Source organism: Mustela nivalis (genome assembly GCF_964662115.1).
Source record: "Mustela nivalis genome assembly, chromosome: 12".
In the NCBI taxonomy this organism is placed as follows: domain Eukaryota; kingdom Metazoa; phylum Chordata; class Mammalia; order Carnivora; family Mustelidae; genus Mustela; species Mustela nivalis.
Genome location: NC_139031.1, coordinates 5245502 through 5267856, shown reverse-complemented (window position 1 = coordinate 5267856; position 22355 = coordinate 5245502). Strand labels below are relative to the sequence as shown.

Here is a 22355-nt window from a genome sequence, read left to right as displayed (position 1 = left end):
GGTGGCTGTTAATTCCTCGGTGATTTCTTAATAAACTTTGCTCTTCTTGCGTTTCCGGGACACCACCCTGCTTGGTCACCGAGCAGCCTGGGGCTCCTCCCGCTGCCGTCTATGCGGGGGCTCTGCCCATATTCTCAAGGCCAGGTTCGTCACCTGTTTTCCTTTTTGGGTGCCATCAGCTGGTTTGGATGTCAGGATCCAGCTAGCTCAAAGAACGAGCCGGGAAGCCGCCATCTTTCTCTACGCCATCAAATAATGTAAATAGCCTTCACGTTAACTGCTCCGTGAAGGCCTTCCAGAACACGTCCATCGACAGGCTGGACTCTGGGACTCTATGGCAGGGTCAGAGGAATGCTGAGAACTTTTCGTTACTTTTCTTAAAAAACAGCTTTGTGGAGACAGTATTTCACATCCATACCGTTCACTTATTTAAAGTGTACAAGTCAACTAATTTTAAAGTTCTTTTATGGTCACCGAAAGAGCTTTAAATTTATCGCTATAGTTTGGTATACTCAGGTTTCATTTAATGGTATTCTCTAAATCTTTGCATTTTTAATTAAGAGCCCCCCGCCCCCCTGATTTCTGAAGCTTTGTCTTCTCACTCACTACCTTCCTGAACAGATTCTGCCTACTTTTTGGTCCCTTCCGAGAACTAAGCTTTTGGTTTTGTTGAGCAACACTAAGTTTTGGGCACCTGGGTGGCTCAGTGGGTGAAAGCCTCTGCCTTTGGCTCAGGTCATGATCTCAGGGTCCTGGGATCAAGTCCCTCGTCGGGCTCTCTGCTCTGCAGGGAGCCTGCTTCCTCCTCTCTCTCTGCCTCCTTGTGATCTCTGTCAAATAAATAAATAAAACCTTAAAAAAAAAGACTTAAGTTTTGTATTCTGTTTTATTGATTGCTGCCATTTCAGTAGGATTTTAGGAGGGAAAAGAGATCCGTGAGTATATTCAGCAAATCAGCTTGCGTCACAAGTGTGGCGGCCCAATTCAGTCGATTCCTTCAGGTGAACTGAGGTCTGTGTCACCAGGGTCCCACACCGGTGTGCCGCAGTCTGGGATTCGAACAGAACGCTACTCCAACTCACACGGCCCACTGCACTTTGCCAGAGAGTGGACGTCGGTCCCTAAAAGCAGGTGCATCTTCGGTTTTGGCAACAGGACGGAGCCTTCGGCACAGACCCCCTGGCAACCTCCCACACGGCACAGCACTCGCAGAGAAAGGTACTAACAGAAGATGCCTCTACAGGCTCCCAGGCTTCTGGGGCTTTCCTCAGGCTTGGCAGGCGGCAGGCCGGTCTTCTCCCATGCGAACTCCGGGCAGTCCGGGTTCTGGCAGGGGGCGTGTGGCGGGAAGAACGGGAAGCACCCTGAGCCCCTGCGCCGGAGTAAAAGCTAAAACCTTTACAATGCTGTACATGTACGCGCGTGTGCACACATGTTCACGCACGGAACTGCTTACTGACAACGGAGTCTCACGCGTCTCGGTGCCTCTGAATCCCAGAGGGCGGTGGGTCGGCAGTCCCCAGCCTCACGGAGCGTACAGGTTGGTGACAGAACCATGGGGAACTGCTTCTGCTTCGTGGCCCCTGCCAGGCTGGAGGGATCAAGAGATGGAGTCCCACCTGGGGCTCAGGGAGGGGCCCCCACCAGGGAAGTGATGCTGGCGCCGAAGTGAGGAAAACCAGCAGGGGGCCAAGGGGACAGGAAGGCCAGGGAGCAAGGTGAGGGGCCGAAGCCGGGCGGGGGGGGCGATAGGACACAGAGGCGCAGAGGGGGCACCCAGGTTGGCAGAGAGCAGGGGAGTTAACGCAGTCGGGAGCTCCGGTCCGCCGGTGCTTTTATGAACCATCCAGGGCTGCAGGGCCTCCCGACCGGAGGGCACAGACGATGCCCGCAGCAGCGCTGCCCGGGCCTGGCCTCACGCACCAGCAGGAGTGACCGGGCTTCATCACCTGGACGTGGGAGGGGGAGCGAGTCCCAGCAACAGCCTGGAGGCCGGGGTGCGGGTCAGTGGAAGCAACGAGCAGACAGCTGGGGCCTCCGGAGAGATGTGGCCAGGCCGTCATTTGGGCATCGCTGGTCACCATGCAGCGAGGTGATTACGGACACGGGATCCAGACACCGGGTCACCGAGGTGACAGCAGCGAGCAAGGCCGTGGGACCTGAAGGCGAGCAGGCCCTGTGCAGGCCCGTGAGTCAATGGCCAGCGCTCGAGAAAGACGAGCAAGGACCTCTGGGGAGCGACAATGACCCGCCGGCTGTGCGTGGGGGTCGCACGGTGCCGCGGGGGGCGCAGGGCAGAGGACGGCTCTGCGGACTGTCACCAAGGGTTCAAAGCAAGAAGCGGCGCGGCGGGCCCGCAGACACTGGCAAGTGCCTGGGCAGCTCAGCCGGAAGCGGGCCGGCGGGTCACGGCAGGTGGGAAAACAGATGTCCCGGTGAGGGACGCTTCCGCGCCGGTTACGCACGCGGCTCGGGGCACCCTCTTCCCAGACACGGCCCCGAGGTCATTTATTTCTTCTCTTATTTTCTTGGGTTCTTCCTCTCTAAAACAGAGATGATAAAAATACCGACTCTCAAGGCTGTTCCGTGGGCTCCGATGCACATGAACTCTCCCCGCCGCGCTCGACAAGCTTCATGTGTGCCGGTTCTGAGAACCACAAAAAAGCGTTCCCCAAAACTTTCCATTTCTTTCAAGCAAACTCCAAATGCTCTGTAGTATCAAGTTTCTCCACTTTAAAACCCACGGGTGAAACTGAAGTCACAGAGATGCCGGTATAACGTCTTTCAGGGACTGTGCCCCCCGCGCAGGATGGGACTGTCTCCGGCCACTGCCCTGCCACGCGAATTGGGTCTGGACTGCGGCCTGTGCTCCTGGGGTCCGAGCGGAGTGTCCCCCGGAGCAGGCAGGGTCCGTCTCGAGAGGGAAGGACATGGAAATCCAGCCGCCACGGAGAGGGCCAGGATGCCGCCTCGGCTCCTGAGGACTTCTCAGTGCCTGGTGCAGCCCGGAGACAGGGGCTCTTTCGAATGCCCCCCAGCCTGCCGCACTCTCCTCCTGATTTCAAGCAGTCAGGATCTTTCCATTTCAGGTAACAAAGCCTCCCCCGTCTCCCCCGACCACGCTATCTCATCAAATCCAAGACACCATCAAATGTCAAGCTACAGCCTAATTCCAGAGACATGAAATCTATGACATGTGGCAAGCTTTAAATATGGGGCCAGCTGGAGAAAAAAGATTTTAATTGTAAATGTTTCATAAAAGTGCAAGTGCTTTTATAACTAAGAGAGAATCTCTTGTCTAAGTCGAGTATGTAAACTCAGAAGGGAAGGAGAGTTTGGACGACAGATTATCAGAGCCTTCTAATAGTCTATAATAATCATCATTGCGGAGGGGCGGCCACAGGGTGAGGACGAGCCTGTCACTGGGGCAGCTCCGCCACCAGAGGTCAGCACTCCTCACACGAGGGCCAGCGGCTGACCTAGTGGGCTCTGCTGAGCCTCACAGAGCAGAGGCTCTAAAGCTGGTGCTAAGGGGGTGCTCCGGCAGGTCATGGGAACACAGACAATTCTTCCAGAAGTCAGAGCAGTGTTTCTCAAACTTTTTTCACTATCCAATCCCCATCTGAAACTTCTTACACATTTTCCCTCCGAACTGTCCCACCCCCAAGAAACTTGAATACTGCAGATACACTGTACATCCGTCTACGTCCTGTGGCCCTTCGGAGAGCCACGAACCATGGCAACATCTCAGGTCCTTGGTGCCCTGACAAGACTCGATCTTTGCCCACTTTGCTCCCCCAGTTTGGAATGAATGAGTTTCAGTGGGCACCAAAGTTTGGTTCTGTTTATAGAGTGGCTGCTGGTTGCCTGAGGCTGTATTTTTGAATTAGAAGGAAAAGTTCAAGTTCACCAAGTGCCACGCCTTGTTTTAGACAGAAAACTCACAATGACCCTAACAACAAAACAAGCCAGCAAAGCCCCAAGGGGCTCTGGATTATCTGTGGACGCAGCTAATTCATTACCAAACTGGGCCCAAAACTGCGAGACCCTTCACTGAAAGATGCCTTCCCTTCTAAAAAGGCGGCCCTGTTTCTTGCGTACTTTTGATCCGTGTAGACTTGGCTGACCAGCCTTGCTAGAAAAATGAGTTGCAGGTGAATTCTGGAAAGAGTATGCTCTGGAAAATGCTGTGAGGGTGAAGGACCGCCAGGACAGCCAGGATGGTCTGGGATCAGGGAGGAGTCCGCCGGCGAGGGAAGAGGGGAGAAGCCAGCTGGAGGGCCCGTTAGGTGGGACGAGACGGCCACAGCAAGTTACCGAAGCCCTGAAATACGTGCAGAGTCTGTGACAGCTAAAGGGGCAAGAGAGAAGCTGGGAGATAAGAGAGATAGCTCCGAGGGGCCGTTAAATTCTTGAAGCGCTGCCAGAATTACAGCTTTACTAATCACGAATGAATGGCTGGCACTTATCTACTTCGGAAAGCATTCTTGGGTTGTGTTTAGGTCCCTATGAAGTACTTGTGCTTGGTCCTGCCATTAAATAAGTCCGAGACAATGAATTGTGACAAAACAAACATCAATATGACTCACATTTGAATCAGAAATTGGAAGAGCAAACACATCCGGTCACTGTTGTGGGTGAGGCACGGTTCGCATCGCTCTGCACACACAGAATCAGCGGCCTCTCCACGCTCCCATAAGGTAACATTTACAGAGATGCCGTCCTCGCTGGGATCCCGACACCTCCGAGCGCCTGTGGTGCCCCAGCCATCCCAGGCACAGGGAACAGCAAGATGAATTGTGAGAGAGGCACAGAAGGGATTTAGGGGGACAGCCTCGAAAAGAGGGTGAGATCTGGGCAGAGCCACGATGCATCAGTAAGACTGGGAGGAGGAGGGGGACAGACGAACAGGAAGCCCTGCACGCAGTCTGATGTGACACCCTAACGCGCAGACACCACGACAGGCACGCAGAGCAGGGGGCTGGCTAACTACACCCGGGAGCCCAATCCAGCCCGTTTTCTATTTTATTTATTTAAAAGATTTTATTTATTTCCTTGACAGAGAAAGAGAACACACAAGCAGAGGGAATGGCAGGCAGAGAGAGAGAAGCAGGCTCCCCGCTGAGCAAGGAGCCCAAAGTGGGGCTTGATCCCAGGACCCTGAGATTATGACCTGAGCCGAAGGCGGCCGCTTGACTAACTGAGCTCCCCTCCAGGAACCCCACTGCCCTGCCTTTTTTTTTTTTTTTAAAGATTTTATTTATCCATTTGTCAGAGAGAGAGAGAGAGGGAGAGCGAGTGAGCACGGGCAGAGAGGCAGCAGAGGCAGAGGGAGAAACAGGCTCCCCGCCGAGCAAGGAGCCCGATGTGGGACACGATCCCACGCCACTAGGATCATGACCTGAGCTGAGGGCAGCCGCTTAACCAACTGGGCCACCCAGGCGTCCCTACCCTGCTTTTTAAGTAAAGTTTCACTGGAGCGTGGCCTGTTGGATTGAGTTTGGTCTTCGCAGCTTTCTCCCTAATCGTAGCCCGGCGAGCTGGGTAGTCGTGACAGAGGCAGAGACCATCTGGCCCTTTGCAGAAGTTGACTGAGGCCTGTTCTAGGGCCTTGTTCTTCACAGAGGGATCTATGAAGCAGCAGCACCGGGAAGTGTTGCAGAAATGCAGACTCTCAGCACCCCCCGCCAACCCCCCAGACCCGCAGAATTAGTATCTGCCTCTTAAAAAGATGTCTGGTGATTTCTGACACAGAGCGCCTTCTGATCATTGGCGTGTGGGGCTGGGAGGAGGCGGGAGACTGCACATGAGGAGAAGCACGCACTTATCCTATATATAGATCGGAGCCGGGGGTAAAGACTTTCCCGTAGAGGAGCGGTCCCTCCGTCAGAGTGTAACGGGAGGAAGTGGTGGCAGCCGACAGTGGGCAGGTGTCAGAACCCAGGCAAAAGATGACCCCGACCAGGCCCAGTGGATGGTGGTACAGCTTCTTCCTCCTTCCCAGAAGCAAAGACGTTTTAAGAGATGACTCCGACTTCACCAGGGCCCCCAAACTGTTTCTCACAGACAGAGGATCAGTTATAATGTCTTAGGAAATCGAAAAATACTTGATAACAAAAATACTCATCGTCGTGTGTTTCTGTGCATAGCAAATGTCTCTCCATCTAAGCAGTGTGTCCAGAGTGCAAGCCATGCATTACGACATGAACTGGATAGGAAGGGAATTTAAAGATTTAATGAGGACCTATTCAATAGCTATCTATCACAGAGCCTGCTAACACATCAGTTCACAGGATATTTAAAGGTGTAACAGCTCAAACTGTTTGGAGTCCCTCCCCGCACAAATAAATGTAAGATTCTGCCTGATACTCAGCTTTTCCATACCATGGATGAATAAGCAATATAAAGTTCAAAAGAAACAAAGCAGCACTTTAGACAACCACGCCAACACTATTTCTTCTTCCAGCTCTGCTAACAGCTTCCAAGCGAGTGCTTAACATTCTGCCTCCTTAAAAACTGGATAGAAAAGTTTGACAGGGTTATTTGTGGGATTCAGCATGCTTTAAAGTCATGACAGCAATATAGATAAAAATAGATAGGAGAAAATAGGAAATCCCCTTTCTCAGATGCTTAGGTTTAATATGTTAATGACGTTTAATAATGTTGGCAGAAACAATGCAAAAGAAAACAAGGCTTGTGTGTATCAGCTTTGAGAACATGCAACATAATTCAATCAATACATCTCAAGTGAGAAAACCCCCCCCCCCATCGACTCCACATTGAGAACAATCTCTATGTTAAGATTCATTAATAAATCTCTATGTTAAGATTCATTAATAAAAGCCTTAAAAAGTCCACGAATTTGGTAAAGTGGTTAATGGGACTTTAAAAATAATAGTGACAACATTTCCAGAGCACTGACACTGTACTACCACTCCGCAGATGATCTCAGTTAATCCTCGACACACCCGGTATCAGCTCCATCTCATAAACAGGGAAAGTAAGGCTCGGAGGAGTTTAGTAACTTCTCCGAAGTCACAGAGCGGAACAATGGAGCTAAGCTGTGAAGCTGGGACGGCCGTTCTCAACCACAACTGTAGGAGATTCGCTAAGGGATCTGCTCTCCACTCTCCTCTTGCCCCCACATGAGTCTGCAGAAAGTTTAAATGTAATGGACTCTTCATCGTTACTGGTCTGGGGGACAAAGAAAATCCCCATGATTTAGACAAAGTCTCAGTGGACAGGGAAGCACACCATACCCCTCTGTGGACAGTGGTCAAAACTGGACACGGAACTGATGAGTAATGGAGTGGATTCGATTTAAGATACTGGGTTATTTTTTCAGTAGGATAAAATGCAAATTAAGTCCCAGTAAGATTCTGAAATGTATTGTGTAACTGCTGGTTAATAATAAATACGGATGCAGACTTTTAACGACGATCACTACGCATGCATTAGCTCCCAGCTGACATGTTTGTGAAATGCTGCAGGAAATGTAAAACATAAAGTCCATGCAGGTACCGGCCTAACAGTGTCTGCTTAACATTGTCGTCGCGGCTGTGTATGCTTATTTAAGTGATCCCCTGACTAAATGACACAAGTATTAGAGTAAGGCTGGCACAGGGGACAGCACCCACATGGCACATTCTTTGTTCCAGGAGCTTTATTCTATCCATACTCGGGGCAAAAAGAGAAGTCACCAAGTAAATAACGCAAGTATGCCAGGCAGTGCGGAGTTCTTTTAAAATAAATGCCTCAAATTGTCAGGCATCTTGTGCGAAGTTCTTTCTGGACTTTGAGCCCATCCTATCCCATTTCAAATGCCCCAATTTTGCCCAAAGACCAGCTTATCCCCTTCCAATTATAACAGTTTCAGAATAAGATCCAGGTGAAGGCTCATGGTATTCGCTTTTAAGATGCTAATTTTGCCCGAGAACAAACTCGCCCCCTTCACATTTTCACAGCTTCGCGACGAGACCCAGCGCAGTAAGAGGAGACCGGGGCGGCGAAGAGCAGCCGAGCGAGAGCAGAGGCGGCAGAAATGATGGAAGTGACAGGGTCACCTGAACTCCAGACCAGCGCACTAAGCCGCCGCTGGTGTTGCTATTCAACTTTCCCTAGGAACCAGCAGACACACCCTGCTGGTGGTATTCTCGGAGGCACGGATAAGGGAACCCGAGCGTGTTATTTAAAGGGAGGGGCCGTCCGCAGGGTTGGGGGCTGCCTCTGGCGCGCGGTGGCAGTACGAACAATTTCGCGGCGTGACACCTTGCTCTCCTTCGAGTTGGGCCGGTAAGGACAAAAGGGCCGCCCTTCGGTGCGGAGGGCCGGCCGGCGCCGCTGCCTCCCGAGCCCGGCGAGGGTTCCGGCCGGACCGGCGCCCGCGGGCCACTGCGGACGTCCCCCGGGCCGGCTCGGCGTCGGCATCCCCGGCCGCGCTCCGCAGGCAGCCCGGGGCCGCACGGCCTCCGGGGCGTGCACCCCGCGGTCCCCGCGCCCCGGCCCCTCGGCCACGACGCGGAGCGCGTTCCGGCGGGGGACACTCACCTTCTTCTTCCAACTCGAATTTCTCCAGCATGCCGGCTTCCGCGGGTCCCGGGGCCGCCGCCAGCGCCGCCTGAGGAGGAGGAGGAGGACAGGGATCAGCATGCGCTCGGCGGCGCTCGTCCCGGCCGCGAGGGCGGGGGCGCGGGGGTGCGGGGCGGGGACGCGGGCGGGGGCGCGCGGGGGCGCGCGGGGGTGCGGGCGCCGGGTGCGGGCGGGGACGCGCGGGCCGCCGCGGGGAGGGGCCTCCGGGCGGGCTGCGGGGCGGCGGGGCCCGGGCGGCGTGGGGCCCGGGCGGAGAGGGAACCCCGCGGCCCCGAGCGGGCGGCCCGGCCCCGGCCCGCCCCCGCCCCGGGGGCCGCAGGTGGCGCGCGCCGCGGCCTGACCTGCCGCCCCTCCCGAGTGGAACGGCCCGCCCCCCCCAGCCCCCGGCGGCCTTGGTACGGACCGGCGGGGAGGAAGCGTGGGAAGAGGACCCCGAGGAGCCCGCGGCCGGCTCGCGCGACGGCGGCCGGGGCGCCCCCCTCCGGCCGCGGCCCTGCTTCCCGCCGCGGCGGCCGGGCGGCCATTAGCGGAGGCCGGCTTTCCCATCCTGCCCGGCCCTCCCGCCCCGCCGCGCGCGGCCGCGCCCCGTGCCCGCCGCCCCCGGCCGGCGCGTCCCCGCGGGCTTCACCTGCGCAGGTGTGGTCTCGGCCGGCGGGGGTGGGGCGAGAGGGGCGCGCCGCCGGTGGGCGGGGCGACGCGGCGGCGAGAGGGGCCGGGGGCCGCGGAGGGGAGAAGGCCCCGCACGCCGGGCTGGGCTGGGCTGGGCTGGGGTGGGGGTGGGGGCACTGCTTTCCTTTTTTGGATTTTAGAGCCAACTGCCCATCCTCGTCCCCTATTTAAAAAAGGAAAACGTGTCGTGGATGCACTTGGCAGCTCCCCGTGTGACCCAGCCTTCGTGCGCTCGCTTTCTTCACAGCCGGCTCTTCTTCGGGGGAGCCCCGGCCCGGAGCCCACACAAATCTCGGTCTGGCCTGGCCACTCCGGTCACCCTGGATCTTGGGTATCTGAGACTCTCCTATCGGCAGCTCAGGTTGGCGGTCAGGGAGGCTGCCAGGGCCGCCCGGAGAGCAGGGCAGCGGGAGGGGAGACGGGCGCCCGGCTCCCTGAGGCCCTCCGGCGTGACAGCCAATTTCTGCCCCATCCAGGGCGCCCTTTGCTCATGGCGGACTGCAGGGGCCCCAAGGGCGATCAGCTCTCTAGCGCTGATTAGGGCTGTAAAGCACCCCCCCCCCCCAACACACCCACCCCTTAAAAGGAAGCTAGTTTTATCACTCTTGCAAGCCTGGCCTGGAAGAGGAAGTACCGAAGTCTCCTTTGCATTTCCTTTTTGCTCTGTCATCTCAGTTGGGCCAATCCCTGTCTTAAGCTTCTGCTTAAAAAGGGGTGGGGTGGGGGGAGGTAAGGAAAAACAAAAACAAAACAGAAGCCTAGAGCTGTGTCTTCCTTAACAGCAAGAGCTTGAATGCTTTCGCTCTAAGTTCAGGAACAAGGTTCTAGACCTCTTTGCACACTCTTCTTAGTCAACATAGTACGGAAGTTCCAGCCACTGCATTAAGGCAAGAAAGAAAAGGCATACACGTTGCAAAGGAAGAAATTAAACCATCTCTATGTGCAGATGAAATGGTTGTCTTCATAGAAAGTTCGGAGGAAATCTACTGAAAAACAAAACAGAACCAAAAAAACCCCAACTAGAATGAGCGAGTTCAGCAAAGTCATAGGCTACAAGATCAACACACAAAAATTCGTTGCATTTCCATATCCTAGCAATGAACCTGTGCAAAGTGATATTCAAAATGATGCATAATTTATAATCACTGCAAAGGAAATTAAATGTGCAGGTACACACTTAAACCATGTACAAGATCTGTATGTGGAAAATTACAGTATGTGGATGAAATGAAAGAAGACCGAAATAAATGGAGAGACACCCCATGTTTATGTCTTGGAAGACCCAGATTAGTAAAGATGTCAGTTCTCCCCCAGACTGATCTCTGCATTTAATGCAATCCCTACCAAAATCCTAACAAGATTTTCTGTAGAGAAGATGAGCTAATTCTGAAATTTTATACAGAAAGGCACAGGCTGGAGAACAGCTAAAGCAATCTTGAAAAGGAAGAATGAAGAAGTAATCCAGACTTTGTGGTACTGGTAGGGGCACAGACACAAAAGTCAATAGAAACAAATAGGAAACCTAGAAATAGACCCACAAAAATATGTCAAACTGATGTTTGAGGAAGGTGCAGACACAGTGGCATTGGAGCAGAAGCTGGTAGGCAAAAAAATAAACCTCCACATAAGCCTCACATCTTATACAAAAATGAGCTCAAATTGGGTCATGGACTTATAAAATGAAATATAAAACTAACAACTTTCAGAAAAAAAAAAAAACATCTTTGGATCTCCTAGGCAAAGGGTACAACTTGATATCAAGAATATGATCCATAAAAGGTAAAATGAACAAATGGAACCTCATTAAAATTAGAAATGTCTGCTCTGTGGCAGACCCTGGAAAAAGGATGAAAGAAGAAGAGACAGAGTGGGAGAAAATACTTGTGAAACCACACAGCTGACAAATGCATCAATGCACGTAAAGAGCTTCCAAAACTTGGGGCGTCTGGGTGGCTCAGTGGGTTAAAGCCTCTGCCTTCAGCTTGGGTCGCGATCTCAGGGTCCTGGGATGGAGTCCCGCACCAGGCTCTCTGCTCGGAGGGGAGCCTGCTTCCTCCTCTCTCTCTGCCTGCTTCTCTGCCTACTTGTGATCTCTGTCTGTCAAATAAATAAAAATCTTAAAAAAACAACAACAACTCAATAACAGAAAAATAAAAATTAGAATTCAGAATAGGGCAAAAGATATGAAGAGACAGCTCACCGAGAAAGAGGAGTGGCAGTAAGCGCATGAAAAGATGTTCAACAACAGCAGCCATTAGGGAAGTTACAGATTAAAACCACAGTATACGGTGGCCACACACCTTTAGAACGGACAAAATAAAAAAACAGTGACAACACCAAATGCTGGCAAGGATGACAAGAAACCGGATCCTTTCTGCATCACTGTGGGGATGGGAAGTCATCATGCCAAAGAGAGAGCACCCACTAGTAGTCACTTCCTGTCACTCCCTTGAGCCCTATTCCCAGCCCTAGGCAACCCTTTGCTCTGTCTGCTCTCTCTGTAGATGTGCCTGTTCTGGACATTTCATAGAAAGGGACTCTCAGAATACGCGGTCTTTTAGCTCTCGCTCCTTTCACTCAGCGTACTGTTTTCAAGGTTCAGCGCGTTGTAACGTGCAGCAGCATTTTCTTTTTTTTTTTTTTTTTTTTTTGCTGAATAATATACCATTGTATGCATACACCACATGCGGCTTTTCCATTCATCGGATGATGGATATACAGCGGTTCTTCCCTTCTGGACGATTGTGAATGCTGCTCTATAAACATTCAAGGACAAGGATCTGTGCGGACAGATGTTTTCATTCCTCTCGGGTATAGACCCAGGAATGGAATTTCTGGGTCATATGGTAACTCTATATTTAACATTTTGAGAAACTGCCAAACTGTTTTCCACAGGGGCTGCACCTTTTTACATTTTCACTAGCTATGTGTGAGGGTTTCACTGTCTCCCGCACTCTAGTTTTGCAAGATGTTACCATTGGGAGAAACTAGGTAGAGGGCACTCATCTCTTACAACAAACTGTATGTGAATCTACAGTGAGCTCAAAATAAAAAAATTAAAAAAAAAAAAACAACAACACGGGGGTACATAGTAGAAGTGTCAATCATCCTCATTTTTGAAAAATCGATGTTTAGTTTCTTGCAGTAATTCCAGTATAACGATACAAACAAATCCCTAATTGGTGTTTATTGGGTGCACAATCAATTTCACCTGTAATCTGGATGAGTTGTTTTTTTGGGGGGGGGACAGGTCAAAATGGGCCATAAATGGAAGTATGTGTGTCTGGAGGCAGTGAGTGTGCAAATGGCTTCTCAGACTAAAAAGTCCTGTACCTGTTGCTGTTGAAGTTGGGAGAGAACGGAAATTAAAACAAATTACTGTGAGTTTTTCAGGCTTCAATCCACTTGATCGTGGGTGTGCAGGCGAAGACGGAAATAAAGATTTTATTTATTTCTTTGGGAGAGGGAGAGAGATTGAGAGAGAGAGAGAGAGTGAGAGAGGGGAGAGGCAGAGGGAGAAGCAGACGTCCCGCCGAGCAGGGAGCCTGATGCGGGACTTGATCCCTGGACTCCAGAATCATGACCTGAGCCGCAGGCAGACAACGGAGCCACCCGGGTTGTCCCGGGAGATGGAAATAAAAGCGTCCCTGTATTCCAGGTTAGCGAGGCAGAGCTCCCTTCCGTAGCTTGCTTCCACTTCGTGAGCCCTCTCAGGGATGGAGCCGCTCTCGGTCATAACACGCCAGGCCCGTTTCAGGCATCCGAGGGTCTGCGGCCAGTCTCGGGCTCGCACAGACGCAGCGACAGGGTCGAACGCGCCACAGATGGTTAGCACACAGTCGAAAGTTGGTGGCCGTCAGTGCCTTTTCGCGGTGACATTTTAGGTGAGGTTTTCTTAAAATCTCAACGCCTTATACGCCAGGCTCCACGGGAGCTGTTTCAGGGAGGTGAGGGAGCCAGGAGAGGGAAGAGTTGGGGCAACGCTCTGGATGCCGAGAAGGGGTTTGCCCGCGTGATGCCATCTCCTCTCTCTCGAGAATGAAACTGCCAGATCACGGTAGAGAGGACCCAGGGTTTCCTAGCTGGGCCTCGTGCAGATCACAGTATTTCTACCCGGATTCTGTAGGCTCTGCAGCCGGCCCGGGCAGCCGTCCTCTGCTGTAATGGGAGGGAGCAAGAGGCTGGAGTTGAACTTTATGGACCGAATGCCTGACAACCAGGGAGCCATTACCAGTGTGACTTGCCTGTTGGTGAGAAATGCTAAATTATTAAGGTTTGTCTTACATAACTGTGCCTAGGTGTATTCTGGACGCCATCGGACAGGAAAACCTATTCAGGAAATGACTGCCAAAAAAGCTTTCCTTGATGCGCTGAGGTCAGATGTGAGTTCACTCTACCTTTTATTTTATCTTAAATAGCTTCTGCAAGAAATAAATCAACCTTAAATACTGGGTAAGTAGCTCCTGAATAATTTAGCATGTGGAAACCTGCAGCTCTGGCGTTCCCGCCCCCCCACCCTCCACCCCCGCTGTCTTCTTGGAACAAAGGCGTCCTCTGTGTGGAAGAGGAGGTAGGAAGGGGAGCCCACCAGTGCCAGGACAGGAGCTGCCTGTTCTGCGACTCGCTCAGCTCTGAGACCAGCTTTGACCCCTCCTCCGCGCGGACCACTTCCAAGCCTCAGTCACAAGCTCCCAACGAGCCTGAGCTCGGGACTGCTTCCTAGCGTTGTCCTGGAATTTAATTTCGACAATTCAAACTCATCTCTCGCAGGTAGCCCTGAGTCCTCTCCACCTGTCTTCCTGTCCTTGGCGCCCCCCCCCACCTCCGGACCCAGTCTCCATCTCTGCTGTGATGCTCAGCTGGGCTTCTTCTATCTTGTCTCATCTCTATGCGGGAGGCAGAGTGTTTAAACACACAGCCTTGGGGCGCCTGGGTGGCTCAGTCATTAAGTGTCTGCCTTCAGCTTGGGTCCTGATCCCAGTCCTGGGATTAATCCCTGCATCAGGCTCCCCACTCAGCAGGAAGCCCTCTTCTTCCTCTCACTCCCATTGTGTTCCCTCTCTCCCTGTATCTCTCTCTGTCAAATAAAATCTTAAAAAAAAAAATACACACACAGCTTTGTTCCTGTTAGGTCCCCCCCACCACCATTTGGAACCATTCAGTGGCTCTGGGGACCTCTAGGAATGCCCTGTGAGTGCCTCAGCTCAGAGCAGGGCTTGGGTCCTTTCGTTTCTTCGTCTTCTCTTTCCCGTTTTCTCTGCATCCGCCATGCTCAGGCACGGTTCCTACTCAGAGCACTGAGGGTTTGACCATTCTGGCCTTTCCCCGTACTCCTGACACTTGGCTAGTTCCCCCCACTCCTTTAAGAATGAGTCCTAAAGAAGAAGGCTCAGCCTTCACCAGGAAGCCTTTCCTGATTCTTGACCTCTTGTACAGCTCACCTGGTTACCTGCTTCTCTTACCCCACCTATTTCTTTCTGCGAGGCCCTTAACACAAGATTGGGATTTATTTTGCTGTTTCCCCCAATCCCGTCATCTCTGAAGACCGATCATCTTCGTAGCACCTGTGCCAGGCACACAGTGGCTGTTCCAAAAATCCCTGAGTGAAGTGAACTATCACTCTTAGCCCAGCAGTTCGAAAACACGGCAGGTAAACAATTGATTTTGTTAGGATGAATGGGTTCGCAGATGATTTCTTTCCATTTACTCATGTTTCTTCTGGACCTCATTCCTATTTACCAATGACTACAGTCGCTTTCCCTTGAGCAATGGAACTGACATTTAGAAGAAAAAACAAAGCGCCTTTGCTAACAGGCGGTTGCAGCAAATATTTTTATTTTAATAGATTCCGTCCGAGGATGAGCCTCGGCCACAGCACTTCATGTCCTGGTTTGGAAATCGGTGGGAACCTCTGCCAGCTCTGGTCCCCACCCGACAGCTTTAATTTCTGTTAAGTGAAGACAATTGATTTTTATTTTTTTAAAGATTTTGTTTATTTATTTGACAGAGATCACAAGTAGGCAGAGAGGCAGGCAGAGAGAGAGAGGAGGAAGCAGTCTCCCTGCGGAAGCAGAGATCCCGATGCGGGGCTCGATCCCAGGACCCTGATATCATGACCTGAGCCGAAGGCAGAGGCTTTAACCCAGTGAGCCACCCAGGCACCCCAACAATTGATTTCTTAAAAGTGGTGTAGAGATTTTGGTAAAAACTCAAAAACTTAACGTATTTGACAGTATAACTATTAATTCTTCTGATTGATTTCAATCAGTGTATTTGGGGAAAAGGTTTTGTTCATCTTGATACTTTTCCAAATAATAATGTCAGATGCTACCATATAAACGTAGTTCCTCCCTAACATTTACATACGATTGGCTTTAAAGAGCATCTTTCCACAGTATTTTTTCAGAGTGGTAACTGATCTCTACTGTTAAAGTCAGCCGAAAACCTGGTTCAGACGATCAAATAAGAGATGAAGAAAATGAACTAAGCCCAAAAAGTCCCTTTTGCCTGGATTCTTACCGTTAAATTGTCATCTAAGTTCCCAAAAGTAGACAATGTTAAGATTTTGAAGACGGACATTGAACAAATATTTAGTATCTGTCGCATGCCCGGCACCATGATAGGCGGGCCACTAAAATATCTGGGAGGGTTAGAAATTCACATCAAAGATAAGCAGAAGGAACCCTACACATACATAGGGTTAGTCTGTAACGCCCCAAGTTCCACTTCTGTGGACCCAAGAGTCAGGGTCTGAAATATGTTTTTCTCTTGCTTTTAGACAAGTAAACCCAAATTTGTTTTTATTTTTTGCTAGCCCAAATATTTTATTAGGTTTGTGTTTGACAGGACTTACTGACCGCTAAATATATTCTATTCTCTTGATAATTCTTGTCATCCCATAATACTTTGCAAATAAAAAAAAAGTATTGCTCAATAAGTTCAATCATCCTTTCAATTTTTAATGCATCAAGCTGTAAATTTTGTGCTGGGTTTCTATTACAAAGCAAAACAAAAGGGGGCTCCTGGCTGGCTCAGTCGGTGGAGTGTGCAACTCTTGATCTCCGTGTTGTGAGTTCAAGTCCCACATGGGACAGAGATTACTTAAAAATAAAATCTTAAAAAAAAAAAAAAGATCTAAAGTCACAGGAAGGCTTTTTGATGGTTCTCCACTCTTTCCCTTACAATTGGCCTACTCATTAGGCCTTTCCAGAGCAGACCACTGATAATAGTTTTTCAGTCTTTTTTTTTTTTAAGATTTTATTTTTAAAGAAATAAATTTAAATAAGACATAGTGAGAGAGGCAACACAAGCAGAGGGAGTGGAAGAGGGAGAAGCAGGCTTCCTGCGGAGCAGAGAGCCCAATGCAGGGCTCGATCCCAGGACTGATTAACAGACTACTTCCATTTTTTTCTGCTCTGTTCTACGTAAAGTGCTCAGAAGAAAGTGCAGTCGTCAAGTTGAAATCAAAGGGGCCTCTTCACCCTTCTGTTGCCTCTTCTGCCCTTGGCTCTGCAGAATTTGGCGATCTTTATTCACCGTTATTTAGGGTGTTACATCGCTAAATTAGGAGGACTGATGTGAACAGGGGACACAGAGCAGACCAACTGAGTGTAGTTGCAGGGCCTGCTGAAGGCAAACTAAATCCTTTAAGAAAGACAGTGTCTCTTTTTCTATTGATATAATTTACTTACAGGAACTGGGTCCATTTCAAGTGCACAGTATGATAAGCCAACATAAAATCACCACTAGAATCGAGATACAAAGTATTTTTATCGCCCCAGATGTTTCCTCTTGCCCTGTGTGGTTCATTCCTCCTTCCTTCTGCCATCTCAAGGCCATCGGTGGTCTTGGTGTTGTGGCCATAGATATTTTTCAGAATTTCATATGGATGAAAACATTCGGTAAACACTTGTTTGCCCCCGGATTATGTCACTCGGCATCAGGAATTTGAGATTCAGTCACCCAGTTGAGCATGACTGTCCTCTGTTCGGCTTGCGGCTGACTAGTGCCCCTTGCATGGTTACGCCAAAGTCTGCATTCCCTTGGGGATGCATTTTTGACCATGGTGAACAAAGCTGCTATGAACCAACATGGTCAGATCATTGCATGGACCCCACTCCATTCCTCTTGGGTAAACAGCAAAAAGTAGAATGACTGGGTCATACGGGAGGTATATGTTTAACATGACAAACAGCCAGTTTTGCTTATGGGCTGTGTTTTACCTTTCCCCGTGTGATTAACTTTGTTCGTTGCACATCCTCATCAAAACTTGGTATGGTCCTTTTGTTTTTCTTTCTTTTACTTTTTTTTTTTTTTTAGTTATTCTAGTGAGTGCATAATTTTTTCTGCTGGTGGTTTTAATTTACATTTCCTTGAGGCCTAGTGATACCTTTTTATGTGTTTATTGGCCATTCATGTATCTTCTTTAGTGAAGTGAGTATACACATCTTTTACCCCCTTTCTGATTGGATTTCTTTTGCCCAAATTGAGTTCTATGAATGTGGCAGGAGACCCCAGGATGGCCCCTGATGATTCCTATATGTCCTGGGCCTCATGTTCTTGTGCGATTCCCGCTCCCTGAGTGTAAGCTGGACCTAAAGACTTGCTTCCAGTCAACAGAAAAAGCAAAGGTGATGGGATATCAGCTTCCATGATTAGGCGACGGGAGACTAGGACTTCTGTCTTACTATTAGAGACTCGGTCCCTTGCTGGCTCGGGTGAAGCAGACTACCGCGTTGGAAAGGCCCATGTGGCAAGTCACTGGGGTCTTCTCTTCAAGGAACTGAGTCTTGCCATCAACCACATGAGTTTGGATGGATCCTAGCCTAGCGGAGCCTCCAGATCTGACCCTTTGTCTGATACACGTGTTGTGAACATTTTATCCCATTCTGCGCAATGCTTCTTCACATTTCTAACTGTGTCTTTCAGAGAGGAAAATTTTAAAATTTTGATAAGATCCAATCTATCCTTTTATGATTCATCCATTCTGTGTCCTAAGAAATCTTTGCCCTGTCCCCGCCCAAGATTGTGAAGATTTTCTTCAATATTTCCTTCCAGAATTCTTATATCTTGACTTTTATATTCGGGCTCTGATCTGTTTTGGTTTAATTTTTTTTGTTATGATACGTGCTAAGAGTGAGGTTCATTTCCCCCCATGCTGATATCACTAATTCCACACTGTTCATTGAGAAGCCTTTATGTTCCCCAATGAAAATAAAATTGCTTCAGCATCTTTATCTAAAATCAACCTACTGGGACGCCTGGGTGGCTCAGTCAGTTAAGCCGCTGCCTTCGGCTCAGGTCACGATCCTGGGGTCCTAGGATCGAGTCCCGCATTGCGCTCCTTGTCCAGCGGGGAGCCTGCTTCCCTCTCTGCCTCTGCCTGTGACTCTGCCTACTCGTGCTCTCTCTCTGACAATAAATAAATAAGAAATCTTTTAAAAAAACAAAGATAAAATCAACCTACTACACACTCGGCATCTAACTCTGGCCTCTCCATTCTGTTCAATGATCTGTATCTATACTTCCGTTGTGATCGCCCTTTCTTGATTATTGTAGCTTTGTGGTTAAGTCTTGAATCATTTTCCTACTTTGTTCTTCATTTAAAAAAACTGCATTGGCTCTTCTAAGCCCTCTGTATTTCCACATACACTTCAGAACAACAGGAAGCCTCCTGGAATTTTGGTTGGGATCGCTTTTGATCTATTAGTCAATTTGGGAAGAATTCACCTCCTCACAAGGCCAGGCCTTCCAGTTCAGGACCATGTGAGTCTTTCCCTTCCTTTGTGTCTTTAATCTCTCTAAGTCATCTTCTGTGGGTTTCAGCATAGAGGTCCTACCTATCTTTTACTAAATTTATTCCTTAGTATCTTATGGGATTTTTCTAATGCTTTTGGAAATGAAATCGTTTTTCAAATTTCCTAATTTTCTGCTAGCATATAAAGATATCATTGATATGTGCATATTACCTTTGTACTCTGGGACATTGATAAACTTACTTGTAAGTTCTAGTGGCTGTTTTGTTGATTCACTTGGGATTTTCCACCAAAGCAGTCATGTCATCTAGTGCCTCTTACCTTTAGTTCTTTATGTTGTACTTCTGTGATACGGTCTAATTCTACCTATTCTTTTTTTATTTTTTAAAGAGTTTATTTATTTATCTGATGGGGGGGGGAACACAAGCAAGGGGAGTTTAAGAAGGAGAAGCAGGCTCCCCGCCGAGCAGGGACCCCGATGCGGAACTCGATCCCAGGACAGGGTCATGCTCTGAGCTGAAGGCAGACGCTTAACTGACTGAGCCACCCAGGTGCCCCTAAGTCTCAACCTTTTCTTCTATGTTTAATGTCTTACATGTCCACTCTGATTCTTAGCTAAATGTGTCATTTTATTTATTCCTTGATTCAGAAGACATAGTATTTCTCATACTCTACAGGACGTTATATATGTGACTATGAATTATGTATGAATGTTATGTAATTATGGATTACATAAGTAAGAGTACACGTGTGTATATGGGCATGAATAGATACGCTAGTAGTCCCCACTTTACCCTCAGCTGCGTACCCCTATTAGCACAGCGCACCCTCCGAGTGTGGCAGATTGTTCCGTGCTGTGCGGGACACTGCTGGCTGCCTGACTGCATGCATTCTCTTACCACCTTCTTTCCTAGAATAAGCCCCGAATTTCACCACAGTACACACGCTTTCCTTACATGAGTCTCAATGGTGATGATCCTTCTTCCTGTCCCAGGGTAAAGAGAAGGGCTTCCGGCTGAAGAGAGTGGCCCCCCCACCTGGCACGCATGACCCCGCCCCACCCCATTCTTGCCACTGCGGCACGTGGCCCTGACTACGAGGGAGGACCAGCCCTCAGCTGAAGCCACAGCCGAGAAAGAGCTTGGGTCCCGGTGACATCACCGAGCAGGCCTGTATCTCACCCTGCCTGGGGCCTTTCCTACTTCTGCAGCTGTAGCACGAGGCAGCAGATGTCATTCTAGCTGCTCTGACTTGGAGTTTTCTGGTACTTTACAGCCCAAAACATCCTACATGATACTTGGGAATTACATCACATCTAGCCCTGCCCTCAGGGGGTAATAGGCTAATTGGGTGGAGGTTTTAGCCCAATTGTGAAAACTGTATTTCTGTCAAAAATTACAAAGCAGGGGTGCCTGGATGACTCAGTTCATTAAGCGTCCGACCCTTAATTTCAGCTCAGGTCACGATCTCAGGGTGGTGAGATGGAGCCCCTCGTGGGACTCCACACTCAGTGGGGAGTCTGCTTGACATTCTCTCTCTCCTTCTGCCCCTCCCCCAGCTCGTACGTGTGCACACACACTCTCTCTCTAAAATAAATAAATCTTTAAAAAAATTACCAAGCAGTTTAAGTAAAAAAGAAAACCATACAAAAAACAACCAACTCTAGCAACAACACAGTGTATGCAAATGCTAAGGAACGTTTGGAGAGGCTAGACTTCTCTTAGGAGACGCACCAAGGCACACTGGAAGGAAGCGAGGGGACTCCACTTCAGGTGGTGGCCACAGCAGAGGAAAAGCTCTAAAGGCAAAGACACTTGCAGGACACAGCCGGGAATGGCTTTTTCGGAGAGCGGAGTGTTCTTGCAGAGAAATTAAGGACAGATCCGCGGAGACGCCTGGGAGCTAAGACGATGGAATTAGATTTCATGTGGTAGGATTCTAGGGGCGAATGTAATCTTCCCTGACTGTTCGGACAATATCAAAAGATCTTAATACCCACGTCGAGTGGCAAGGGATAGATAGGGGAGCACCTGGAACCAAGAATGTTTACGATGTGTTTACAATGAAAGTAAAAATCAAGCAAGCTACGCAGAGAAGTATCGCAGAGATTTAAGACGAGTTTGGACTTGATATTTCCGTGGGTCAGGAGGTAAATAGAAGAGACTAGGATGTTGGAGAAAATTGACAGGATGAGCCAGTTCGAGGTAAGAAGAAAGGAGAAATGCTGGGGTAAACCAGCGAATTTCCGATGTCGATCAGGCATCCATGAAGTACCTTTGGTAGGTTACTAGGGTCGCCGTGAGTATGAATGGAGTGGGCAGTGGGTGCCATGTTGGGTGAGAGCAGCAAGGTCTGGGTTCTTCAGCTTTACTTCCCAAATTCCAGTCAGGTGCCATTTTGTCATACTACGACGCAACCCGTACAGTTTACTCAAAATTGATTTAAAAAAATTAATCTTTAGGCAACAATACCAGGAAATCGTCAGTTTGGGTGTTCTAAATATATATTTTTTCCAGATACACAAATATATAGCTATTAAAATGTTCTTCCTTCTATCACCTAAAATCATCTTGCGTACCCTAGTGGTAGTCATCCTACCCTTTGGGAAAACTGTTCTAGGAGAACAAGAGAAGTCAGCACCGAGGGCCAGAATTCCAGGGGTGGCATCCACATGGGCAAAGTGGGGGACTTTCAATGAGGAGACAGAGTCCTCTCAAGGAAGCAAGAAGACAAGTGAAGAGACCCAAAGAGAAGAGCACTTGCATTTGAAAAGAGATGGCCCCTTGTCACTCAGCACGAGCACATCTACTATAAATGGAATATTGGAAACCAGCCTGTAAGGAACCTAGTCTAAACCAGTGGTACAAAAACCAGAGTGTGACCCACTCCTGGGTAATGAATATAGTTTAATGGGTCAGGAGTAGCTTGGTTTAAAACGAAGCATCATTGGGATGCCTGGATGGCTCAGTTGGTTAAGTGTCTGTGTCTAGCTCAGGTCATGATCCTGGGGTCTTGGGATCAAGTCTGGCATTGGACTCCCTGCTCAGCGGGGAGTCTGTTTCTCCTCTGCCTGCTGCTCCCCCGTTTGTGCACACACACTCTCTCCCTCTGACAAACAATGAATTAAATCTTTAAAAAAAATAAAGGAGCTACTATAGACATATCAATTGGCATTGAGGGGGATCATTGTTTCAAGAAAGCCGAGGGTATGCATGAGGGTAGTGGGTGAAGATTTCTTCTTATTGTAATTTTTGGTCATAAAGTAGATAATAAAGGAAGATGGTGTATAACTCCTAATGAACCTGGGTTGAAGATTTAGTCATATGTGTGAGACACGAGTCA

At 49.4% G+C, this 22355-nt stretch overlaps 1 protein-coding gene across 11 annotated transcripts in view; it reads right to left on the bottom strand.

The window, feature by feature from the left end:
* Positions 1 to 22355, bottom strand: part of PRKAG2 (protein kinase AMP-activated non-catalytic subunit gamma 2) — a 245239-nt gene that overhangs the window by 45803 nt on the left and 177081 nt on the right. For 6 of the 11 annotated variants that reach the window (XM_082693440.1, XM_082693434.1, XM_082693437.1 and 3 more), the window contains exon 5: positions 8548 to 8617. In XM_082693440.1, the coding sequence (XP_082549566.1) occupies positions 8548 to 8578 (31 nt within the window). In that variant the 5' untranslated portion in view covers positions 8579 to 8617. Of the gene's footprint in view, positions 1 to 8547; positions 8742 to 8992; positions 9144 to 9217; positions 9355 to 22355 lie in introns of those variants that run through there. The other 5 variants (XM_082693442.1, XM_082693435.1, XM_082693441.1 and 2 more) reach the window with 4 other exon arrangements.